We start from the raw sequence: 19,146 nt of genomic DNA, 5'->3' as shown, positions 1-19,146 counted from the left end.
AATGGCCCTCAATGGGCCAAGGACACACCTCAAGAATGAGGCCTGATACCTAAGGGCTACCAGCAGGGAACACAGGTATAGGCCGCTGGCCAGGTGACCTGCTGCAGCCAAGAAGAGACCAGGAAAGAGGTATAAAGATGCCATGTGGCTGATTCCATCTTGGTTCTCAACTCAGCCCTTCATCCCAGAGGCAGCAGTGCAGGGATCGAAGAGCCAGAAAGAACTGTGGACCCATCCTAACCTAGGATGCGCAACAAGGACTTCTAAGCCAGCAGCTATAACATCTGTGCTAGAGCCTGCATCGAGAACTGGGAGATTCGATGCATGTAATCAGGGGCGGATGAGAGTGCCGCGGGGCGCCGGGCAGCAAAATTTTGCAGGGCCCCCCCTTTGACACGGCGCATGCGCGGGGCCTCGGGAAGCACGGGGCCTGGGGCAGCCGCCCCGCGTGCCCTGCCCTAAATCCGCCGCTGCATGTAATGTATGATACTTTAGCAACCTCACTCTCCTGCTTTTCTTTATTGTAGTAATACACCTTTAGTTGTTAGATGCTAAAGGATTGGCCCAGCGTGATTTGTGGGTAAGGTCCAGAGGGTAAATTGACCAGGGATCTGTGGCTGGTTTCTTGGAACCGGACAGAACTCGTTCGGGGTAGGTGGGATTGGGTTCTAAGACCCCCCACCGGTGTATGAGGCCCGGGGCCATCTGGGGCACGGATATTGCTGGGGTGTCGGAGGGGTTTTGCTTGTGAGGCTTCAGGCAGGCAGCTGAAGCGCTCTGTGGGACTGGTGTGTGGCCTGTTTGGGAAGGTCTCCAGTCTGGGGGCTGTAAGGAGATGCAAATTTGAGCAATTCGCCCTGAGCGGACGCCCTCAGCTGTGTCCAGACCCGGCCCAGTCCGTCACAATGGTCCTTTTGGTTCCTGGCTTTTCAGTCTCATGCTGTTCCTGTGTGTGGCGCCTGATCTCAACACGGACCTAGAACGCTCTCAGACGGCCCTGTTGCTTGGGCTACTTCGCTCTTTGCACCTTTCCCTGTCTGTGATTTGGGTGACACTGTGTGAACTTTCACCCACTCTCCACAGGTGTGCGTGGAGCTGGGCACGTTTGGAGGCCCGGCTGTCACAGCAGTGCTGCGGGGTGCCCCAGAAATCTGGCCCCGGGCCGGTTACACTGCAGCCCCCGCCCCAAGGCCGTGCTGCACCAGCAGTGGTGACCCGCCACCGTGCGAGTGGGCTGGCCAGGGGCTGACTCTCTGTGGCTTGGCAGGAATAGCGAGAAGAGTGCAGGGGCCGCTCCCGCTCCCCCCTTGCCACTGGGTAGCCCTGCAAACAGCTCCCACCGCACATCCAGAGGGCCCAGAACTCGCTGGGACCCTCCAGGCCGGTTCCGGCACAGCCCAGCCCAGGGACCGGCCCCCACGGCACAGCTAGAGCAGAGCTTTTACAAACACCTCCCGCTTCACAAATTGCCAGCCTCTGGGCAGGCGGGGGCTGCTCTCCCCTTGGCTCCACGCCCAAGCAACTCCCCCGCTGCCCCAGGGAGCCGCCCCGGCGCTGGGCCCAGCGGGAGTGGTGGCACCCTGCCAGGGCACTACCATTGCCCGCAGCGGGGTTAGACACTGGGGCCAAGGCCGCTGTCCGAGGAGAGGTGCAGAGAGGCTGGGTTTCAATCCCCCCGCAGCGCCCTGTGGCAGTCCCCTCGCCTGGCCAGGGAGGGGTGGGGAAAAGCAGGGACTGGAGCCCCCAAAGGGCTGGTGCCCATGGAACCAAGGGGGCCCGCGCAGGGCACCTGTCAAGACTCATGCTGGCTGGGGCAGGAGCCTGAGGCTAGCCCTGATGTGCCCACTGGACTCCTGGGGGCAGCTGCAGCCGGGGGGGCTATTAAGCCAAGGAGCTAGCAGACAGCCCAGGTAGGGTCTGCCACTGCCCTGTCCCCACCCCCAACAGCTACGGCAAGTGCAAGGGCATTCTGCCCTGCCCGGCGGGTCCCAGCCGCGCTCGCCTTCGCACCAGGGCGCACGCTGGCTGCGGGTCGGAGGCGGCCGGGCGGCCAGGAACCTTAGGAGGCAGGAGCAGACCTGCCAGGCCGGCTCTGCGTGAGCCGTTCTCTCTAAGACAGCCCCCGCCAGTGCGATCCAAGGGACAAGGCCTGCCAGGTGGAAGCAGCCGAGCCGGGAGCCCGCCGCCCATCTCAGCCCCAGTCCAGAGCAGAGCTGTGCCCGGGCGCCAGCACCACGGGGCCCCCGCTCTCTGCGAGGCAGCTGGGAGGAGCCCGGCCCCCCTCTCCTACACACTCACACGGAGCGGACGGCTGGAAAGGAGGCCAAGCACCCAGAGGTGGCTGCACCTTTTTATAGGGCCCCGGCTGGGGCAGAGCAAGGTCCGTGCTGGGGACAAAGCAACGGCGGAGCCCACGTCCCTCGCGCCCTGCTACGGAGGGATGCCCAGCGCCACCCGCCGAGCAGGGCTCTGGCCCGGGCATGCTGCCAGGCGGCACCGGAGCACGTGGCCGGGGTGCTGCTGTTCGAGGGGCCCTGCGGTGAAACGGGCGTGGCAGTGAGCAGTGAATCCGCAGCGCTGCCCTGGGTGGTGGGCTCCTGGCGGGGCTGCTGGCTGCCCAGCATGCAGGGCTGGAGCAGGGTGCAAGTCCAAGTCAGCCCGCAGGAGGGGTGCTGGGAGTGGGGGCCGGGCAGGCGCCTGCTGCCGGTGCTGGGAGCGTGCCAGCCCTTTCCAGCCTCGGCCGCCCCGCTACCTCCTCCCTGTGCCCGGCAGGGCCCCGCTCGCTGTGGGGAGAGGTACAATCCCAGGCTGGGAGCACCGTGCTGGCCCAGGGCTCCGGCATGCCGGGGAGGCTGCCTTTGCTTCTTTTCGTTCCATCTCCTCGGGAAGCTCGCAGGCCAGCCGTGGGCGGGGGCGCTGAAGATGCTGTGCCTGGGGCTGCAGGTGTGAATCCAGCCCCGCCCTCGCTCCATCACACAGCACTGTCCCCGCGGCGGCTCCCAGCTGTCTCCTCCCCCGGGGCGCTGGGTTTCAGCAGGAGGCCAGTGGCCTCCCCCGGCGGGCCTGCCCCCTCGTCCAGCACACGGCTCTCGCCCTCCGGGCCCGGGCAGAGGAAGCAGAGGGGAAAGGCCTTACACCTGGCGGGAGGGAGCAGCTTGCTCAGGGCTGGGGGAAGCCCGTAGACCTGGCTGGCTTCGCTCCGGCACCCCTCTCCTGCGCCCGCTTTCCGCGCTGCCAGCTCCCGGAGCAGCCCTCGCTCCTCCAGAGTGCCTGGAAGCAAGAAGGGACGGGTCAGAGAACCCCCCGGGCAGCTGGAAGAGCCAGCCAGCCCCACTGCAAACACGCACAGTGCTACCGCCTCCCTAGCCCCGGGCCACCCAGCCAGGGAAGGTGCTGCAGAGGGGCAGGGCACTGGCTTTACCGTACCCACCAGGGACCCCCAGCGCAGGCCCCTGGGCAGCAAAAAGCAACCCTCGACCGTACCAGGTGAGACTTACCGGTGGGGCTGAACCGGGAGGGGCTGGAGCAGCTCCCCACCCACCCTGGCAGGGGGCTACTCCAGCCCCACACGCCCACGACAGGCAGGGGTGACCCCAGCTGGCCGCCCAGTACAGCCCGTCCGTGGCAGGCCCAGCCCGCCGCAGGTGCCACGCTGGTTCCCGGGGGAGCGGGGCCGGCAGTAGAGCCCGCAGCGCGTGAAACCACGGAGCCCCTTGGATTTCAGGCAGTTCCACGGTTACCCTGAAACCCCTGATTTCTCGAGGGGGCCAGGCGCTGGGCGGGCCGGGGCGTCCCCTCACCTGAGACCGTGTTCTCCAAGAAGAAGGACAAGAGGCTGGTTAGAAAGACAGGAACCGTCAGCACCGAGAGGAGGAAAAGGTCCAGGCTGAGCCAACCTAGGGGAACAACGGCAGCGTCACCCCACCAGGGGCAGCAGTGGCCTGCGCCAGGCGCCCGGCAGACGGAGACATGCCAGCCCAGGGCACGCGGGGAGGCTCAGCCCAGAAGCATGGCAGGTCGGGTGCCCAGCTGCAGGGCCCAGGGTGGGAGCTGCCAGCGGCTGGGACTGGCGCCCGCGTGGCGGGGTGGCCCCGAGGCGGTGTCCTGGGGCACACGAGAAGGGACGCGGTTCCTGGGGTCGGCAGCCCCCACCCCCAGAGAAGGCAGCTGGTACGGCACCTGTGGCCACGTGGCCAGGGGCGGCGCCGAGCCACCGCGGCACCAGCAGCGCCATGAACATGGTGAAGCCGACGATGAAGATGTTCCTGCCCGAGTCGATGCTGGCGAACTGGAAATAGGAGACGCCGGCGCCGACAGCGACGGTGTAGGTCACGCAGAGCACCCCGCCTGCGGCACAAGGGGGTCAGACGGGGGCCGTGGCACAAGGGGGGCCAGTGTGCAAATCCCAGGCGAGCCACACAGGCCTGCTACTGCTTTGCTCCTGAGCCCCCGCCCCCCAGGTCCCTGCTGCCAGGCCCCTCTGCTGCTGGTCATCTCTGGAGCGCGCCCAGCCTCTCTCAGGGGCTGCCCTGCCAGCAGCCGCCCACCCAGCCAGGGCACTGGGCTGCCACGCGTCCGCCAGCTCAGCCCCCTCATGCAGCACTTCCCGCGGGGCTCTGTCAGGCCCTGGTCGGCGGGAGCAGGCGCCGCGCTCCCCTGCCCTCTTGACCGGCTGGGCCCGGCCGTCCCAGACAGTCGGGGTCAGTGCCGGCAGCAGCACCAGCCGGGCCCCGTGGGCCACAGGGCCCGGCTCCCAAGGGCGCTCAGCTGCAGTCCTGACTCCAGAGGGAGTTTGGCCACCGATGCCAGCGGGGCCCCCGCGTGTAGCCCCCGCACTTGGCTGAGGGAGGGTCTCCCGGCGCTGGGACACTCACCGTGAACCGCCAGGGGGATGGCGGTGAGGAGCTCGGCCAGCCGGGGGGACATGCCCAGCAGCACGCATGCCAGCGCACCCACTTGCACGGAGTGGCGCGACCCAGCCTGGCGCAAGAGAAGGGAAGCGGGGGGCTGGTGGGACTGGGGGAGTCCAGGAGCACCCTGCCCATTTCTGCCCCCAGCGCCTCTGTGCACCCTGGCCTGCCGGGCACCCCAGCTGGTGAGTCCTGGCGTCTGTCGCTCCCTGGGCTGCCATGGGGCTGTCCCAAACCACGGCCCCAGCTGCAGGGCGGCTGGTCCCAGCGGCAGGGCGGCTGGTCCCAGCGGGACCTTCGCCCTCCCCCAGTTCTCTGAGCTCCCCTGACTTCCCGCCCTGCCTGCCCCGGCCAGCCTGCTCGCCGCCTCAGTGGAAGGGTTTCCCTTCATGCCACGCGCCACCCCCGGGCAGGCAGAGCCCGTCCACCATGTGCTGCATTCCCCTCTCCTGCCCTCTGCCCGCAGCGCAGCAAGGTGCCAGGTGAGCGCTCTGATCCGCCGGGCCCTCTCTGGCATGAGCGGAGCCGTGGGATGCCCCCGGCAGAGGCACACGCCAGCCCCACGTACAGACCCACCTGCATGGAGGTGGCAGAACGACCCACAGAATGGCCCTGTGCTCATGCCAGCCCCTTTCCCTGCTGCCCCAGGAGCTGGCCAGACCCTGCCCCGCAGCGCGGGGTCTGCCTGGCTCGCCCACAGCCCCGCCCCGCCCGCCGTACCTGGGTGAGGCTGTTGGTGCAGGCGTTGGGGACGCTGGAGGCCAGGCCGCTCACGCCCCCCAGCGCCCCGGAAAGGAGGCTGCCCAGCCCTTCCATGCAGAGCCCGCGGTTGCAGGCGTGCCGGGGAAGGGCCGGGGCCTGCAGCGCTTGCGGGCACAGCAGGTAGCAGCCCACGGAGTTCATGCTGGAGGTGAGGCCCATGGCCACGCCCACGCCCAGGGCCCGCGAGCTGAAGGTCGGCCACCCCCGCTCACCTGGAGGGGAGGGAAGCAGGGACCGTCACTGGCAGCTGGGGCAAAGGGGGATGGGCATCGCCGGCCCTGCTCTCGTCCTACCTGGGTAGGGGACTTGGAGCCAGGGGCTGTGGAAGGTGCTGTTGGTGGCCGGCAGCTGCCCCGTGGCAGGGCCCAACAGGAGCCCCCGGACGCGAAGGTGGCTCAGGATCCCCCAGACAATCCAGGCAACGCAAAGCGGCAGCAGCACCTGCAGGGGCAGCAAAGGAAGCTGAGCAAGCCCTGAACCCCTCGCTCAGCCCAGGCCTGGGCCCCCCACCCGCGAGCCAGCCGCAAGCTAGGAGCCACCTGGCCAGCCAGGCCCAGGCTGCTCCCCGGGGCCTAGAGCCCCCCCCCCGGGAGCTTGGATCAGCTTGTGGGGAGGGCGCCGTAGTACCCAGTACCTGATGGGCGGTCTGGCCAGGGAGGCGACTGGGAGGCTGGCCCTGCTGGATAGGAGGTGGGGGAGCTGGGCTGACCCTGCCAGGGGCAGAGTGCAGCACCAGACGCTGCAGCGGAAGGTGTAAGAACCCTGCAGCGGCAGGTGGGGGCTAATCCTAGAATCAAAGGACTGGCAGGGACCCCGGGAGTCATCGAGTCCCGTCCCCGACCCCACAGCAGGGCCCAGCCCTGTCTGGACCGTCCCCGACAGGCGTGTGTCCAAGCTGCTCGTCAATATCCCCAGCGATGGCGACTCCACAGCCCCAGGTAGTTTATCCCAGTGTGTCACCCCCGACGGGCGGGACGGTTTTCCTAATGTCCAGCCCAGGGTGAAAGTAATTTACATTTCTTACAGGTACTGTCCTATCGCAATCCCCACCCCCAGCCAGGGCGCCGCACTGGCTACTTTCACCTTTGGTCCAGCCTAAACCATCCTTGCTGCACATTAAGCCCTTTGCTTCCTGGCCAGTCATCAGAAGCTAATGAGAACAGCCCTGTCTCTTCTCCGTGTCCCCCCGCTGAGTCTCCTCTCCCCCGGCTCAGTACACCCAGCCCTGGCCATCTCCCCTCCCAGGGCGCTGTCTAGAACTGTAGCATTTCTGGTGCTCTTCCCCCTTGCAGCTCCCCAGGCCCTGGCCTCAGGCAGGTCAGAGCCGCTCACGCCCTGGCCTGGAGGGGGACAGCCTGGCCAGAATGTCCCGTGCTCGTCCAGCCCCTTGCGAACCAGGACTCCCTGTGCCCATGCAATCCACAGGCTAATTACACCCGGGGGCAGCCGTGCTACAGAGACGATGGACCTTCCAGGGTCCCACTGAGCGGGGCTAGCGCAGACCGCTCGTCCGAAGGGAGAGGGGCGCGCCGCTCGATGCTGGCAGTCCTGCTCCCACGAGGAGCGAGGGAAGTCAAAGGGCGAGCGCCCTCCCCTTGGCTTCCTGCAGCAGGGCCAGCGCCAAAGGCCGAGGCCAGGGACTTCGACTCCAGCTACAGGGTGACCGCAGCTGAAGTTGTGTAGCTCAATGCGACCTTGTCCCGTGGGGCAGACGTGCCCTGAGTGAAACCCGTTTCTTCCTGCGCTCCCACCTGCCAGTCTCCTCCGGCGGCTCCGGCTCCGGCTCCGGCTCCGGCTCCGCGGGACAGGGCAGACCCTTCTCACCCCCCTTAGACACCAGGAGCCTCTCGTCTCTACGCTCCCAGGCCTGGATCGTTCGCCTTCCCGCTGCCAGCCCTTCCCGGCACAGGCTGGAGCTCTGCTGAGCCCGGGGCCCAGCACAAGCCCCTTACAAGCCCCCTCCACACGCATTACGGGGCCTTTGTCCAGCCCTGTGCTACGGCCTGACCCACGGCCCCTGGCTCTGGCTCTGCGCCATGCTCGAGGGGGCGGTGCCCAGCCAGGGGAGTGACGCGCCGCGGGCCGCACGGGGCCTCGTACCGAGAACATGCGCAAGGCAGGGATGCTCGTCTCCACGGAGACGCCCTGGGCCCGGGTCCATGTGCAAATGGGCAGGCGGCAGGAACTCAAGTGCTGGGAGAAGAGCACCGCGAGGACCACGAGCCTAGGAGAGATGGAGCCGGGTCACGGCACGGAGCCCCGGGGCAGCCCCCCCAGCGCCCCCTGCTGGGAGAGGGCAGTTCCTTCCCCCATGTGCACGTGCCATTCCCCCAGCGCCCCCTGCTGGGAGAGAGCAGTTCCTTCCCCCATGTGCACGTGCCATTCCCCCAGCGCCCCCTGCTGGGAGAGGGCAGTTCCTTCCCCCATGTGCACGTGCCATTCCCCCAGCGCCTCCTGCTGGGAGAGGGCAGTTCCTTCCCCCATGTGCACGTGCCATTCCCCCAGCGCCCCCTGCTGGGAGAGGGCAGTTCCTTCCCCCATGTGCACGTGCCATTCCCCCAGCGCCTCCTGCTGGGAGAGGGCAGTTCCTTCCCCCATGTGCACATGCCATTCCCCCAGCGCCCCCTGCTGGGAGAGGGCAGTTCCTTCCCCCATGTGCACGTGCCATTCCCCCAGCGCCCCCTGCTGGGAGAGGGCAGTTCCTTCCCCCATGTGCACGTGCCATTCCCCCAGCGCCCCCTGCTGGGAGAGCCAGGGAGCTCACCATTAGTGTCTGGTGAAGGGAATGCAGTAGTGGGGAGTTCCCCTGGCACCATTCTCCACCGTCCCCCCCCACTGGGAGAACCAGAGCCAGAGCCCCATGTGGGTGCAACCAGACAGCTCCCCAAGTCCCCCCGCTGCAGGGCCCCAGACTCACGTACAGCAGGGCGACCCCCCAGCTGGCCGAGCAGAAGCGGGCTGCCTCTTTGTAGGCAGACAGCCCAATGATGGAGAGGCTGGGAGCTAGGACCATGGGCCCACAGCGCTGGGCTATCCAGCCGCCTGTGCCAGACACCCCCAGTGCCAGCTGCACCAGCCCCGAGACCAGCACGGCGCCAGAGACCTGCGGAGAACAAGAGATGAGATGGGGAGGGTGGCAGCTAGGCCACCCACAGCAACTCAGCCGGCCATTGGGTTCATCTGCTCCTAGAACCTGACATCTGCAAACCCCCCACCTCCACGTGTGCCTCCCACAGCCCAGCACTACACCCCTACATCCCCACACCCATGCACTCCCGCATCCCACCTCTAAACACCCCCCGCAGCCCACTCCTACACTCCCACACCCCACACCCGCACAGCCCACCCCTATACCCCTACATCCCCACACCCATGCACTCCCGCATCCCACCTCTAAACACCCCCCGCAGCCCACTCCTACACTCCCACACCCCACACCCGCACAGCCCACCCCTATACCCCTACATCCCCACACCCATGCACTCCCACATCCCACCTCTAAACACCCCCCGCAGCCCACTCCTACACTCCCACACCCCACACCCGCACAGCCCACCCCTATACCCCTACATCCCCACACCCATGCACTCCCGCATCCCACCTCTACACACCCCCCGCAGCCCACTCCTACACTCCCACACCCCACACCCGCACAGCCCATCCCTATACCCCTACATCCCCACACCCATGCACTCCCGCATCCCACCTCTAAACACCCCCCGCAGCCCACTCCTACACTCCCACACCCCACACCCGCACAGCCCACCCCTATACCCCTACATCCCCACACCCATGCACTCCCGCATCCCACCTCTAAACACCCCCCGCAGCCCACTCCTACACTCCCACACCCCACACCCGCACAGCCCACCCCTATACCCCTACGTCCCCACACCCATGCACTCCCGCACCCCACCTCTAAACACCCCCTGCAGCCCACTCCCACACCCCACACCCGCACAGCCCAGCCCTACACCCCTACGTCCCCACACCCATGCACTCCCGCATCCCACCTCTAAACACCCCCCGCAGCCCACTCCTACACTCCCACACCCCACACCCGCACAGCCCACCCCTATACCCCTACATCCCCACACCCATGCACTCCCGCATCCCACCTCTAAACACCTCCCGCAGCCCACTCTTACATTCCCACACCCCACACCCGCACAGCCCACCCCTATACCCCTACATCCCCACACCCATGCACTCCCGCATCCCACCTCTAAACACCCCCCGCAGCCCACTCCCACACCCGCACAGCCCAGCCCTACACCCCTACATCCCCACACCCATGCACTCCCGCATCCCACCTCTAAACACCCCCCGCAGCCCACTCCTACATTCCCACACCCCACACCCGCACAGCCCAGCCCTACACCCCTACATCCCCACACCCATGCACTCCCGCATCCCACCCCTACACACACCCCATGACCCATCCCTACACCCATACGTCCCCCCACTACACGGACATCCTATGCACCCTGTATCCCATTCCTACACACACACACCATGCACCCCCACATCACACCCATACACACACACATGCATCCTTGCATCCCACCCCACGCACCCAGAGCATGCACCCCCACATCCCACCCCTATACACACACCTGCATGCACTCACACATCCCAACCCCCCACATTCCCTAACTGCCTGGCACCCCCTCGCGCCCATACATCCTGCATCCCATCTCTACACACACTCCCGTGCACCCTGCATCCCACTGCCGCATCCCCTGTGCTGACCTCCAGCCCCACGCTGCCTGCTCCGCAGGGCACCCACCTCTCGGAGGGACTGACTCCAGCTGCCCGGGGCCAGGCAGTCCTGCTCGGCACACCCCACAGGCCCCTCTGTTCCTGGAAGGGAAGGACGGGCAGACCTGAGTGGGCACCCTTGGGGCGGAGGCGCCTGGCAGGGGAGGGGGCCCGTTCCGGGGAGGAGCCGGGTGACAGGACGGGGAGTGGTTATCAGACATGACTGAGAGCGAAGGCCAGGACCTCCATGGCAGGGCCCGGCCGAGCCAGGGCGGGGAGGAAAGGCTGGGGCATTAGGAACGGGGGGGGGGGGACTTGGGGAAGGAGGCGCCTCTGCAGGAGGGACCCAAACGGAGGCAGGCTGCTGCTGGCACGGCCAGTTCCAACGGGCAGCGAGGGGCTTTTACACCACGGGCGGGGGGTGCAGGTGAAGGCATCTCTTGGCGGTGGTTCTGAGAGGCAGGACTCCGGAGCCCAGAGCAGAGGCTGCAGCTGGTGACGTCCGTGCGGGAGCTGCTGGGGCCCGTCCCACGTCGCAGAGCCCCAGTTCAGCACCACGCGCGAGAAGAGCCTGCACGCCCAGCGAGAGAGACGAGGCCAGTCCCATCTCCCCCTCCCCATCTGTCCCACAGCCTGTAGCCCAGCAGGCCAGACCAGAGGGCCCGGCGTGGCAGGGGGACTGCGACAGGAGGGGTGTCAGAGAACGCGCCGGACGCAGGATAATCCAGGGGTGCGCGACACAGGGGCAGGCCGCTGGCAGGGGAGCGGCCCTGTACGTTAGGGAGCATAGCGCTGAATGTGGTCACAATCTTAGAAGAATCAGACTGTTTCCTAGGCTAAAGTAATGCACGTTGGAAAAAATAACCCCAACAATACGGACAGTGTGATGGGGCTAATCTGGCTACGACAAATCAGGAAAGATCTTGGAGTTATCGTGGACAGTTCTCTGAAAACTTCCACACAGAGCGCAAGTATCAGAGGGGTAGCCGCAGCGGCAGTCAAAAAGGCAAATAGGATGCTAGGAATTATTAAGAAAGGGATAGAAAATAAGACCCAGAATATCTTACTGCCCCTGGATAAAACTATGGTACGCCCACATCTTGAATACTGTGTACAGATGTGGTCTCCTCACCTCAAAAAAGATATTTTGGCCTTGGAAAGGGTTCAGAAAAGGGCAACTAAAATGATTAGGGGTTTGGAACGGGTCCCATATGAGGAGAGGTTAAAGCGACTGGGACTTTTCAGTTTGGAAAAGAGGAGACTGAGGGGGGATATGATAGAGGTCTATAAAATCATGAGTGGTGTGGAGAGGGCGAACAAAGAAAAGTTATTTATTAGTTCCCATAATAGATGAATTAGAGGACACCAAATGAAATTAATGGGTAGCAGGTTTAAAAGAAAGTTCTTCTTCACACAGTGTGTTGTCAACCTGTGGAACTCCTTGCCAGAGGAGGCTGTGAAGGCTAGGACTATAATAGAATTTAAAGAGACGCTAGATAATTTCATGGAGGTTAGGTCCATAAAAGGCTATTAGCCAGGGGATAAAATGGTGTCCTTGGCCTCTGTTTGTCAGAGGCTGGAGAGAGATGGCAAGAGACAAATCGCTTGGTCATTGTCTTCAGTCCACCCCCTCTGGGGCACCTGGTGCTGGCCACTGTCGGCAGACAGGATACTGGGCTAGATGGACCTTTGGTCTGACCCAGTACGGCCGTTCTTATGTTCTATGTTCTTAGGCTCTCAGGGCTCAGAAATCCCACACTGGAACAGCCCCGCAGTGGGGCCGAGCTGCCGACCACCCGACCAGGCTGCTGACAGCCTCTGAGAAATGCCCGGGGAGACAGAGGCCACCGAAGCAGAAAGCACAAGTAACAATGGGGGATCCCCCACGTGAACTGGGAGCCTGTCCCCTCCGGGCGTGGCGCACGGGGCAGAAGTGTCTGCTTCTTGGAGCAGCCGGCCCCGGAACCCGCCCGGGGAGAGGCAGTTCCTGATGTGGTCCAAGCTGGCCCATGGGGTCCCGTCCAGGACGTGACTCTAGCCGGACCGCTTGGTACTAGCAAGCGAGCATCACGGAATGTACCATCCTTGCGGCGGGGGGGGGGGGGGAGATGCCAAAAATCCCAACCCAGTAACCTCTCACTTGCCAAACAGGAGCGGCCCCAAACGAGGGCACTTGGGTGGACGTGCAGAGGCGCAGTCACAGGGTAAAGCGCCTGCGCGGCGCGGGGGCTACGGCCAGACTCCAGGAGAGCGACGGCCTCAGATCAGGCAAGTCGTCAGAGGGTCCAAAGACCCCCCCGGTGACCGTGCAGCGTAGCGAAGGCTGCTCGGGGCCCGCGGGCTGGCCGCCGGCTCCTAGGGAGGGCACGAGGCCGGGCCCCGTCCGGCTGGCGATAGGACGAGGCAGGGCGGGAGACAATTGGAGACACAAGCCAGCACAGGGGGTGTGAAGTGCAGCAGGCGCTGGCGGCGGAGGACCACAGTGAAGCCCAGCACTCGAGACTCACGGCGGGGGGATCCCCTCCCTCGCTCTTCGCTGGAGGCGTGGGCCAGATCCCACCGCAGAGTTGCCCTTTTCAGGAAACAAAATGTGAAGGCCTGTGCCCCCCTCAGTGTGCCAGGGGGTGTTAGCAATAGGTCGCCAGGCCCCCGGGCTCCCCAGGCTTCCGACAGAGCTCAGCCACGACACTGCGGCACTACCCGCTGCGGTGGGAGCCTGTCCCCGCACGCAGCCTCAGCCTGCATCACCCCCATTACTAAAGAGGGCTCCAGAGGTGAGCCCGGCAGCCACAGGCCAGTAGCCCGACGCAGGCGGACTGGGAGAAACCATAGCGAGGAACAGACTCTCAGACAGGCAACGTGGCTTTTGCAAAGGGAAGTCTGACCTCGCCGGGCTCTTGCGACTGTTGGAGGGACGACAAAGCTGAGCCCAGGCGAACCCAAGGCCACCGAGTACCTGGAGGTTTGGAGACCTCGGAGACCGTCCCTGCCCCGGGCTCTGCAGCAAAGGAAGCTGCATGGGCTAAGAAGGCGGGCAGGGCCTCGCATGGATCCGTACCTGGGGAAAAGCCAGGGCCCCGGGCAGGAACGAGGGGTGAGTTTTCGGAACGGAGAGCAGGAACCGCAAGGGTGTGTGCTGGGGCCAGCGCGGGTCGACCTACCGACCACAGATCGGGACGCCAAGGTAGACCGGACGGCTGCGGCCAATACAAAGTTACTCAGAGCTGCCTGCAGAGAGCTGCCTGCAGCCACAACGCGGGCGCCTGGGAGCACGTCACAATTGCTGAGTGCACAGGAACGCGTGTTGGGAACCGTCATCGGATCGGGCCGAGATTAGCGCTTCCCACTCCCGGCAGAGACCCCATGGGCGACTCTGTGAGAACCGCTCAGGGCACAAAGGGCTCAGGAGCCATTAGGAAAGTGATACAGTGTCCTATTGCCGCTGTATAACCCCCCGAGTCCTGCCTGCCGGCCTGGACACCGCCCCTCCCCAACGAGTCAAGCGGAGCTGGGAAAGGTTGGGAGAAGGGGAGCACAGATGTCGTGGTGTCAGAGGGGGCCATGCCGGCCTGCTTGTCTCACCCCCGCAGCATTTGTTGGGTCCAACCCATCCAAGACAGGATCAAGGGGACGGAGGAGCTTCCATGCAAGAGACAGTAAAAAGACAAGGACTCTCCAAGCTAGCTAAGGGGCATGCAACGGCTACAGAGCCGGGGCTGGGGTGGAGCCAGCAAACCAGGAAGTGCTATTTACCCCTTCACAGAACACTAGAACCAGGGGTCAGCCAATTAAATCAACAGGCAGCCGGTTTAAAAGCACCCAAAGGAAGGGCTTCTTCACCCAGCCCCCCCACCCCACCCCGTGGCTCTGCCAGGCCAAAAGTAGAACTGGGTTCCGAAGGCACTGGAGACGTTCCTGGAGGACAGGTCCACCACTGGCTCTTAGCCACGCTGGCCAGGGTCACCGCTCTGGGGGTCCCTTGCCGCTGCCTGCCAGAAGCGCAGACAGGACTCACTTGATAACTGCCCGGTTCTGTCCGCCCTCGGAAGCGCTGGGAAACCAGGAGCCTGCCCTGGACGGAGCTTTGGCCCTACCACGGGTGGCTGCTTTCGGCTGGGTTTGGGTCAGCCACGAAAGCCCCGTGCTGGGGCAGAAGCAGAGATGCCGACTCCTCGCGCTGCCAGGCTGGGGCAGGGCGGCACATCAGCAGGTCTGTGACATCCCAGCTAGGGCCACGTGGTGCCACGAGCTGGAACTCCGGCCCCACCGCTGAGACACGCCCTGCGCTGCTGCCAGCCCGGGAGCAGCGGGGGGAGACGCCGCTGGGGCTGTGGCACTGAGCAGAGGGGAGAGCAGGGACCACGCCCCCAGGAGGGTGGCCAGGTGTCCGGGACTGACCCGGGCAGTCCAGTATTTGACCTTCCGTCTGGTAGAATGAATTCAGAAAATACCAGACATCTAAAATGCCCGGTATTTTCTAGTTTCCCCGAGGCCCGGCTCGGGTGCCCGACGGGAGGCCGCTTGGGACATACAGTGCAGCTCACGCTGCCTGGGGTGGTGGTAGGGGGGAGAGGCCTGGGAATTAAGGGGGTTGCAACTGCTTTTTTTATTTGCTCAACAGAATTTTTTCCAGGCGTTTTTTGGGGGGGAGGGCGGGGGTTTGGTATTTTTGGTGAAACCATCTGGCAACCTTAGCCCCCAGCCTCGCCTCAGCCGTCTGTCATGCTTCTCTTTCCCGCGCCGCTGGGCCCGTCAGGGCCACAGCGACATCTCGGGGCCAGTAGCCTGGGGACAAGCCCAGCTGGCAGTACTAGTGGGGGGGGGGGGATGGACCAGCAGGGCAGCATCCTGGGCCGGTGGGAGAGTCTCCAGCAGACCCACAGCACCGCGTGTCCCTGGGCTAGAGGCGCGATGAGCTGGTGAGGGGCTCTGGCCAGGTTACCCAGGAGAGAAGAGTTTGTTTGATCCCCTGCCACCGGACCAGACCTGGCTCCCGTACCCCTCCTTCCCCCAGGCTGGACCCCGCATCCCTCATCCCCAGGCCAGGCCCCCGCACCTCTCATCCCCCCAGGCCTGGCCCAGCCCCACTCCCCCACACCCTCGTGGGCCGGGCCGGGGGGGGCTGTGCTCACCGTTCCTGCCCGTCGAGGGCGTGTGGCGGCTCAGCACCATGGCGGGGATCAGGAACTCAAAGGACGGTGCTTGGACCAAGGGCAACCTGCCAGGCACAGGAAAGCCAGCTCAGTGGAGAGGGGCGGCCGACTAGGGATGTGACAGTGGAGTCGAGTAGCCGACAGGCAGGAGCTGGTGGGTTAATGCCACAGACGACACCCATCCCCCCCCAGCCAGTGTGTCAGCAGGCAGGCAGGCCAGCAGCCCGGCTCAGTCCTGGCTCCCGCCAGGTCCAGGAGCTCAGCCCCACGCCGGACAGGGTCTGCTGCCACCAGGGCCGGCCCACGACATTTTGGCACCTGAGGCGGGGAGCTCAAGTGATGCCCCCGAGCCCCTCGCTTGGGCCAGAACTTGGAAAGGTCTCGATTCTGCTTCGTCCTGTTCGCCTCTCATGGGACCGCGGAGAGCACAGACACAATTGTCTACACTCTGGGTCCCAGGGCGCCCTCCCCCCGCCACTCTGGCACCTGAGGCGGCCGCCTCAGTTTACCTCATGGCAAGGCCAGCCCTGCCTGCCACCCCCTGACACAGGCAGCAGCGTGGGGCGACAGGCGGCCGGTCTGTGTGGGGAGCTGGTGTTTACACAGGCTCCCCTCGCGGACCAGCGCCCGCCTGGCCCACGCTGCTCTCTCTGGTATGGAGGCAGCAGCGCAGAGTGTGGGGGGCTCCCCGGGAGGGGCCGGAGCACAGGGGCTGCCAGCCCCCCCCCGGGGACCACAGACTAGTGGAGGGACCGCTAAGAATCCACGCGGTTACTCGGCTGTTCGATTCACCGACACGTCACCTCCCTGCGGCTGACAGCGGGTGCCCTCAGCGCAGCAGGGCGCAGACACGGGGAGGGGAGCTCGGAGGGAAACCCCCTCGGTCCAGATGCTGCTGCCAGTGTCCGGGGGCCAGGCCCCTGCCTCCCTTTTCCCAGGCGCCGGGTGCAGGGGGAGGCTGGCCCCAAGCCCGCGGAGCGCCCGGGCGCTTGGCTCACCTGCTGCCCAGGCTGGTCTGCAGCCCCGTGGAGACCCCGCAGGCAAAGAGGCTTCGGGCCAGCAGCTCGCTCCAGGGCCGGCTCCGCTCTCCCCCCAGCAGGCCTGGGAGCAGCAGCAGGTGGTAGATGCAGATGAGAGAGGCCTGGACGGCGAGGTGCTGAGGAGAGCAAGGCCCGGGGGGTTCCAGCAGCCACTGGCTCTCACTGCCCAGCATGGGGTGTCACACAGCCCTGCCCCCCAGCCCTGCCGGGGCCCCCCACTTCCCACCCGCAGCCCCTGCCTGCCCAGCCCTGCCCCCCAGTCCTGCCGGGGCCCCTCACTCCCACCCCACAGCCCCTGCCTGCCCTGCTAGTGCCCCCCACTTCCCACCCGCAGCCCCTGCCTGCCCAGCCCTGCCCCCCCAGTCCTGCCGGGGCCCCTCACTCCCACCCCACAGCCCCTGCCTGCCCAGCCCTGCCCCCCAGTCCTGCCGGGGCCCCTCACTCCCACCCCACAGCCCCTGCCTGCCCAGCCCTGCCCCTCCAGCCCAGCCTTGGGCTCCCCCGTCCTGCCGGGGCCCCTCACTCCCACCCCACAGCCCCTGCCTGCCCAGCCCTGCCCCCCAGTCCTGCCGGGGCCCCTCACTCCCACCCCACAGCCCCTGCCTGCCCAGCCCTGCCCCCCCAGCCCAGCCTTGGGCTCCCCAGTCCTGCCGGGGCCCCTCACTCCCACCTGCAGCCCCTGCCTGCCCTGCTAGTGCCCCCCACTTCCCACCCGCAGCCCCTGCCTGCCCAGCCCTGCCCCCCAGTCCTGCCGGGGCCCCTCACTCCCACCCGCAGCCCCTGCCAGGTCAGCCCTGCCCCCCCAGCCCTGCTAGTGCCCCCCGCTCCTCACCCACCGCCCCTGCCAGGTCAGCCCTGCCCCCCATCCCTGCTAGTGCCCCCCACTCCTCACCCACCGCCCCTGCCAGGTCAGCCCTGCCCCCCATCCCTGCTAGTGCCCCCCACTCCTCACCCACAGCCCCTGCCAGTGCCTCTCACTCCCACCCTGCAGCCCATTCCAGCCCAGCCCTGCCGGGCCCCTTCCTCCCCAGCTGCAGCCCCTGCTAGCCCAGCCTTGCCCCCCCCCAGCCCTGCCAGTGCCCCTCACTCCCCACCCACAGCCCCTGCCAGCCCAGCCTTGGGCTCCCCCTGCGTTCTGCCAGTGCCCCTCAGTCCTCGTGTGTCCTGGGCCCTCGAACCCTCCATCAGCTGCGACAGATCCACGTTCAGCCTTTGGGAGAAAGAGGCCGAGCCAGACCCTGTCCAAGAGCCAGGCTTGGAGCTCCAGCAGCCAGCAAGTCAGGGCGCCGGGTCGCAGCCCTCCTGGGATGACCCACAGCTCCTTATGTGGGGCCAGACCCACCATGAGTGAAAATCTGAGCCCCACCTGTGCCTCAGTTTCCCCCACAAAATGGGGCCGAGGGGCCCAGCCCCAGAGCACACCGGGGTTCCTGGGAAAGGGGCAGGTGCCTGGCTGCAGGAGGCTTCAGTGAATCGGGGGGGAACCACGTGTCACGGAGCCAGGGCGAGCTCATGCCAGGCTGGGGCGGCAGGGAGGGGCTGTGCCCTGCGGTGCCGGAGGGGAGGCTGCGTGCTGGCTCCCGCCCCGCTGGGCTGCAGGAAGCGCCAGGCAGGGTCTATCCCCTCCTGCCAGCTCCCCCCGCCCCCCACCCGGGCAGAGAACCGGCTCCGGAGCCGCCTCTGGCCGCGCCTGGTTCCTTGCCCCTCTGCGCTTTCCCCGCTGCTCTGGGCGTCACACCCCGGGGCCTGCTCCCTGCCCGCGATGCTCCCAGGGGCCGGCTGCTCCCGCATCCCCCACCCCGGGCGCCTCTCACCTGCAGGGCGAAGCAGCAGCTCAGGCCCCAGGGCGGGGTGCTCAGCAGGGAGTAGGCAGCGCACACGGGGCTCCGGGAGCGAGGGCTCCTCCAGCAGCCCCCCTTCATGCTGCCCCTCGCCTAGGCTGCCGGCTCCCGAGTGGCACAGGGCATGGCAGCCGGGGGAGGGGACGGGGACGGGGCCAGGCCGAGCCGTGGTGACCTTTGCCCGAGCCCCCAGGGCGGTTAGCCATTAACCTGGCCCTGGGACTCCAGGAACCGCCCCGGCTGCGTGCAGCCCACGGTGCCAAGCCCGCAGGCCAGGCCGCACCCACCCAGCACCTGCGGGGCACAGCGGGCAGAAGGAATCGCCCCTCCCTGTGCCGGGCGGGGGGACGGGCACCGCTGCCGAGCCCAGTCGCCAGGCGGGGTGCTGCCCTCTGCCCGGGCGCCAGCAGCAGCCACCCAGGGGATGGGCGAAGCCACCCAGCACCCCACGCCCAGGGGCAACTGGGTCCGCGCTGGCCTCGGGCACCGGCGAGCTCCTCCTGCGGGTCCCAGCGTTCACTTATTAACTGGGCTCTGCAGCGGGAGCAAAGGGCCACGGGGGCGGCGCATTCCCCGCATTCCCGAGGGGCACCCGGCAGCTCCTCTCCCGGCCTCCCCCCTCTGCGCGCAGGAGCCGGGCTCAGCCGCCCAGGACGGCATCTCTCCAGGCGGCTCGGGC

General features: G+C 66.4%; 1 protein-coding gene across 5 annotated transcripts; it reads right to left on the bottom strand.

The window, feature by feature from the left end:
* Positions 1-2,338: 2,338 nt before the first annotated feature.
* SLC23A3 (solute carrier family 23 member 3) lies at positions 2,339-18,921 on the bottom strand. Of its 5 annotated transcripts, none has more exons than XM_075932942.2 (12): positions 18,441-18,919; positions 16,585-16,742; positions 15,566-15,651; positions 10,462-10,535; positions 8,594-8,775; positions 7,773-7,896; positions 5,966-6,113; positions 5,631-5,884; positions 4,875-4,980; positions 4,180-4,347; positions 3,801-3,896; positions 2,339-3,270 (listed from the first exon to the last, which is right to left on the bottom strand). In XM_075932942.2, exons 1-12 carry the CDS (start codon positions 18,546-18,548, stop codon positions 2,972-2,974), a joined length of 1,803 nt encoding a protein of 600 aa, XP_075789057.2. In that variant the 5' UTR covers positions 18,549-18,919; the 3' UTR covers positions 2,339-2,971. The 5 variants fall into 5 exon arrangements, with proteins under 5 accessions (XP_075789057.2, XP_089635729.1, XP_075789059.2 ...); XM_089779603.1 differs by having other exon boundaries at positions 16,585-16,687; positions 18,441-18,459; XM_075932944.2 differs by lacking the exon at positions 4,180-4,347 and having other exon boundaries at positions 18,441-18,921.
* Positions 18,922-19,146: the final 225 nt, after the last annotated feature.

The sequence above is a fragment of the Pelodiscus sinensis genome, chromosome 7, assembly GCF_052426305.1.
Source record: "Pelodiscus sinensis isolate ZL-2025 chromosome 7, ASM5242630v1, whole genome shotgun sequence".
NCBI classification, from domain to species: domain Eukaryota; kingdom Metazoa; phylum Chordata; order Testudines; family Trionychidae; genus Pelodiscus; species Pelodiscus sinensis.
This window is presented reverse-complemented; position numbering and strand designations above follow the sequence as displayed.

What these genes read in the sequence shown, in the direction of transcription:
- SLC23A3 (XM_075932942.2), bottom strand. Translation starts at nt 18,548, where the DNA reads ATGAAGGGGGGCTGCTGGAGGAGCCCTCGCTCCCGGAGCCCCGTGTGC. An exon ending in CTGCCTTGCGCATGTTCTCG is followed by an intron (nt 6,114 to 7,772) that starts GTACGAGGCCCC and finishes CTGCCCCTGCAG; the next exon opens with GTGCTGCTGCCGCTTTGCGT. An exon ending in CTTGGAGAACACGGTCTCAG is followed by an intron (nt 3,271 to 3,800) that starts GTGAGGGGACGC and finishes TCTTGCTTCCAG; the next exon opens with GCACTCTGGAGGAGCGAGGG.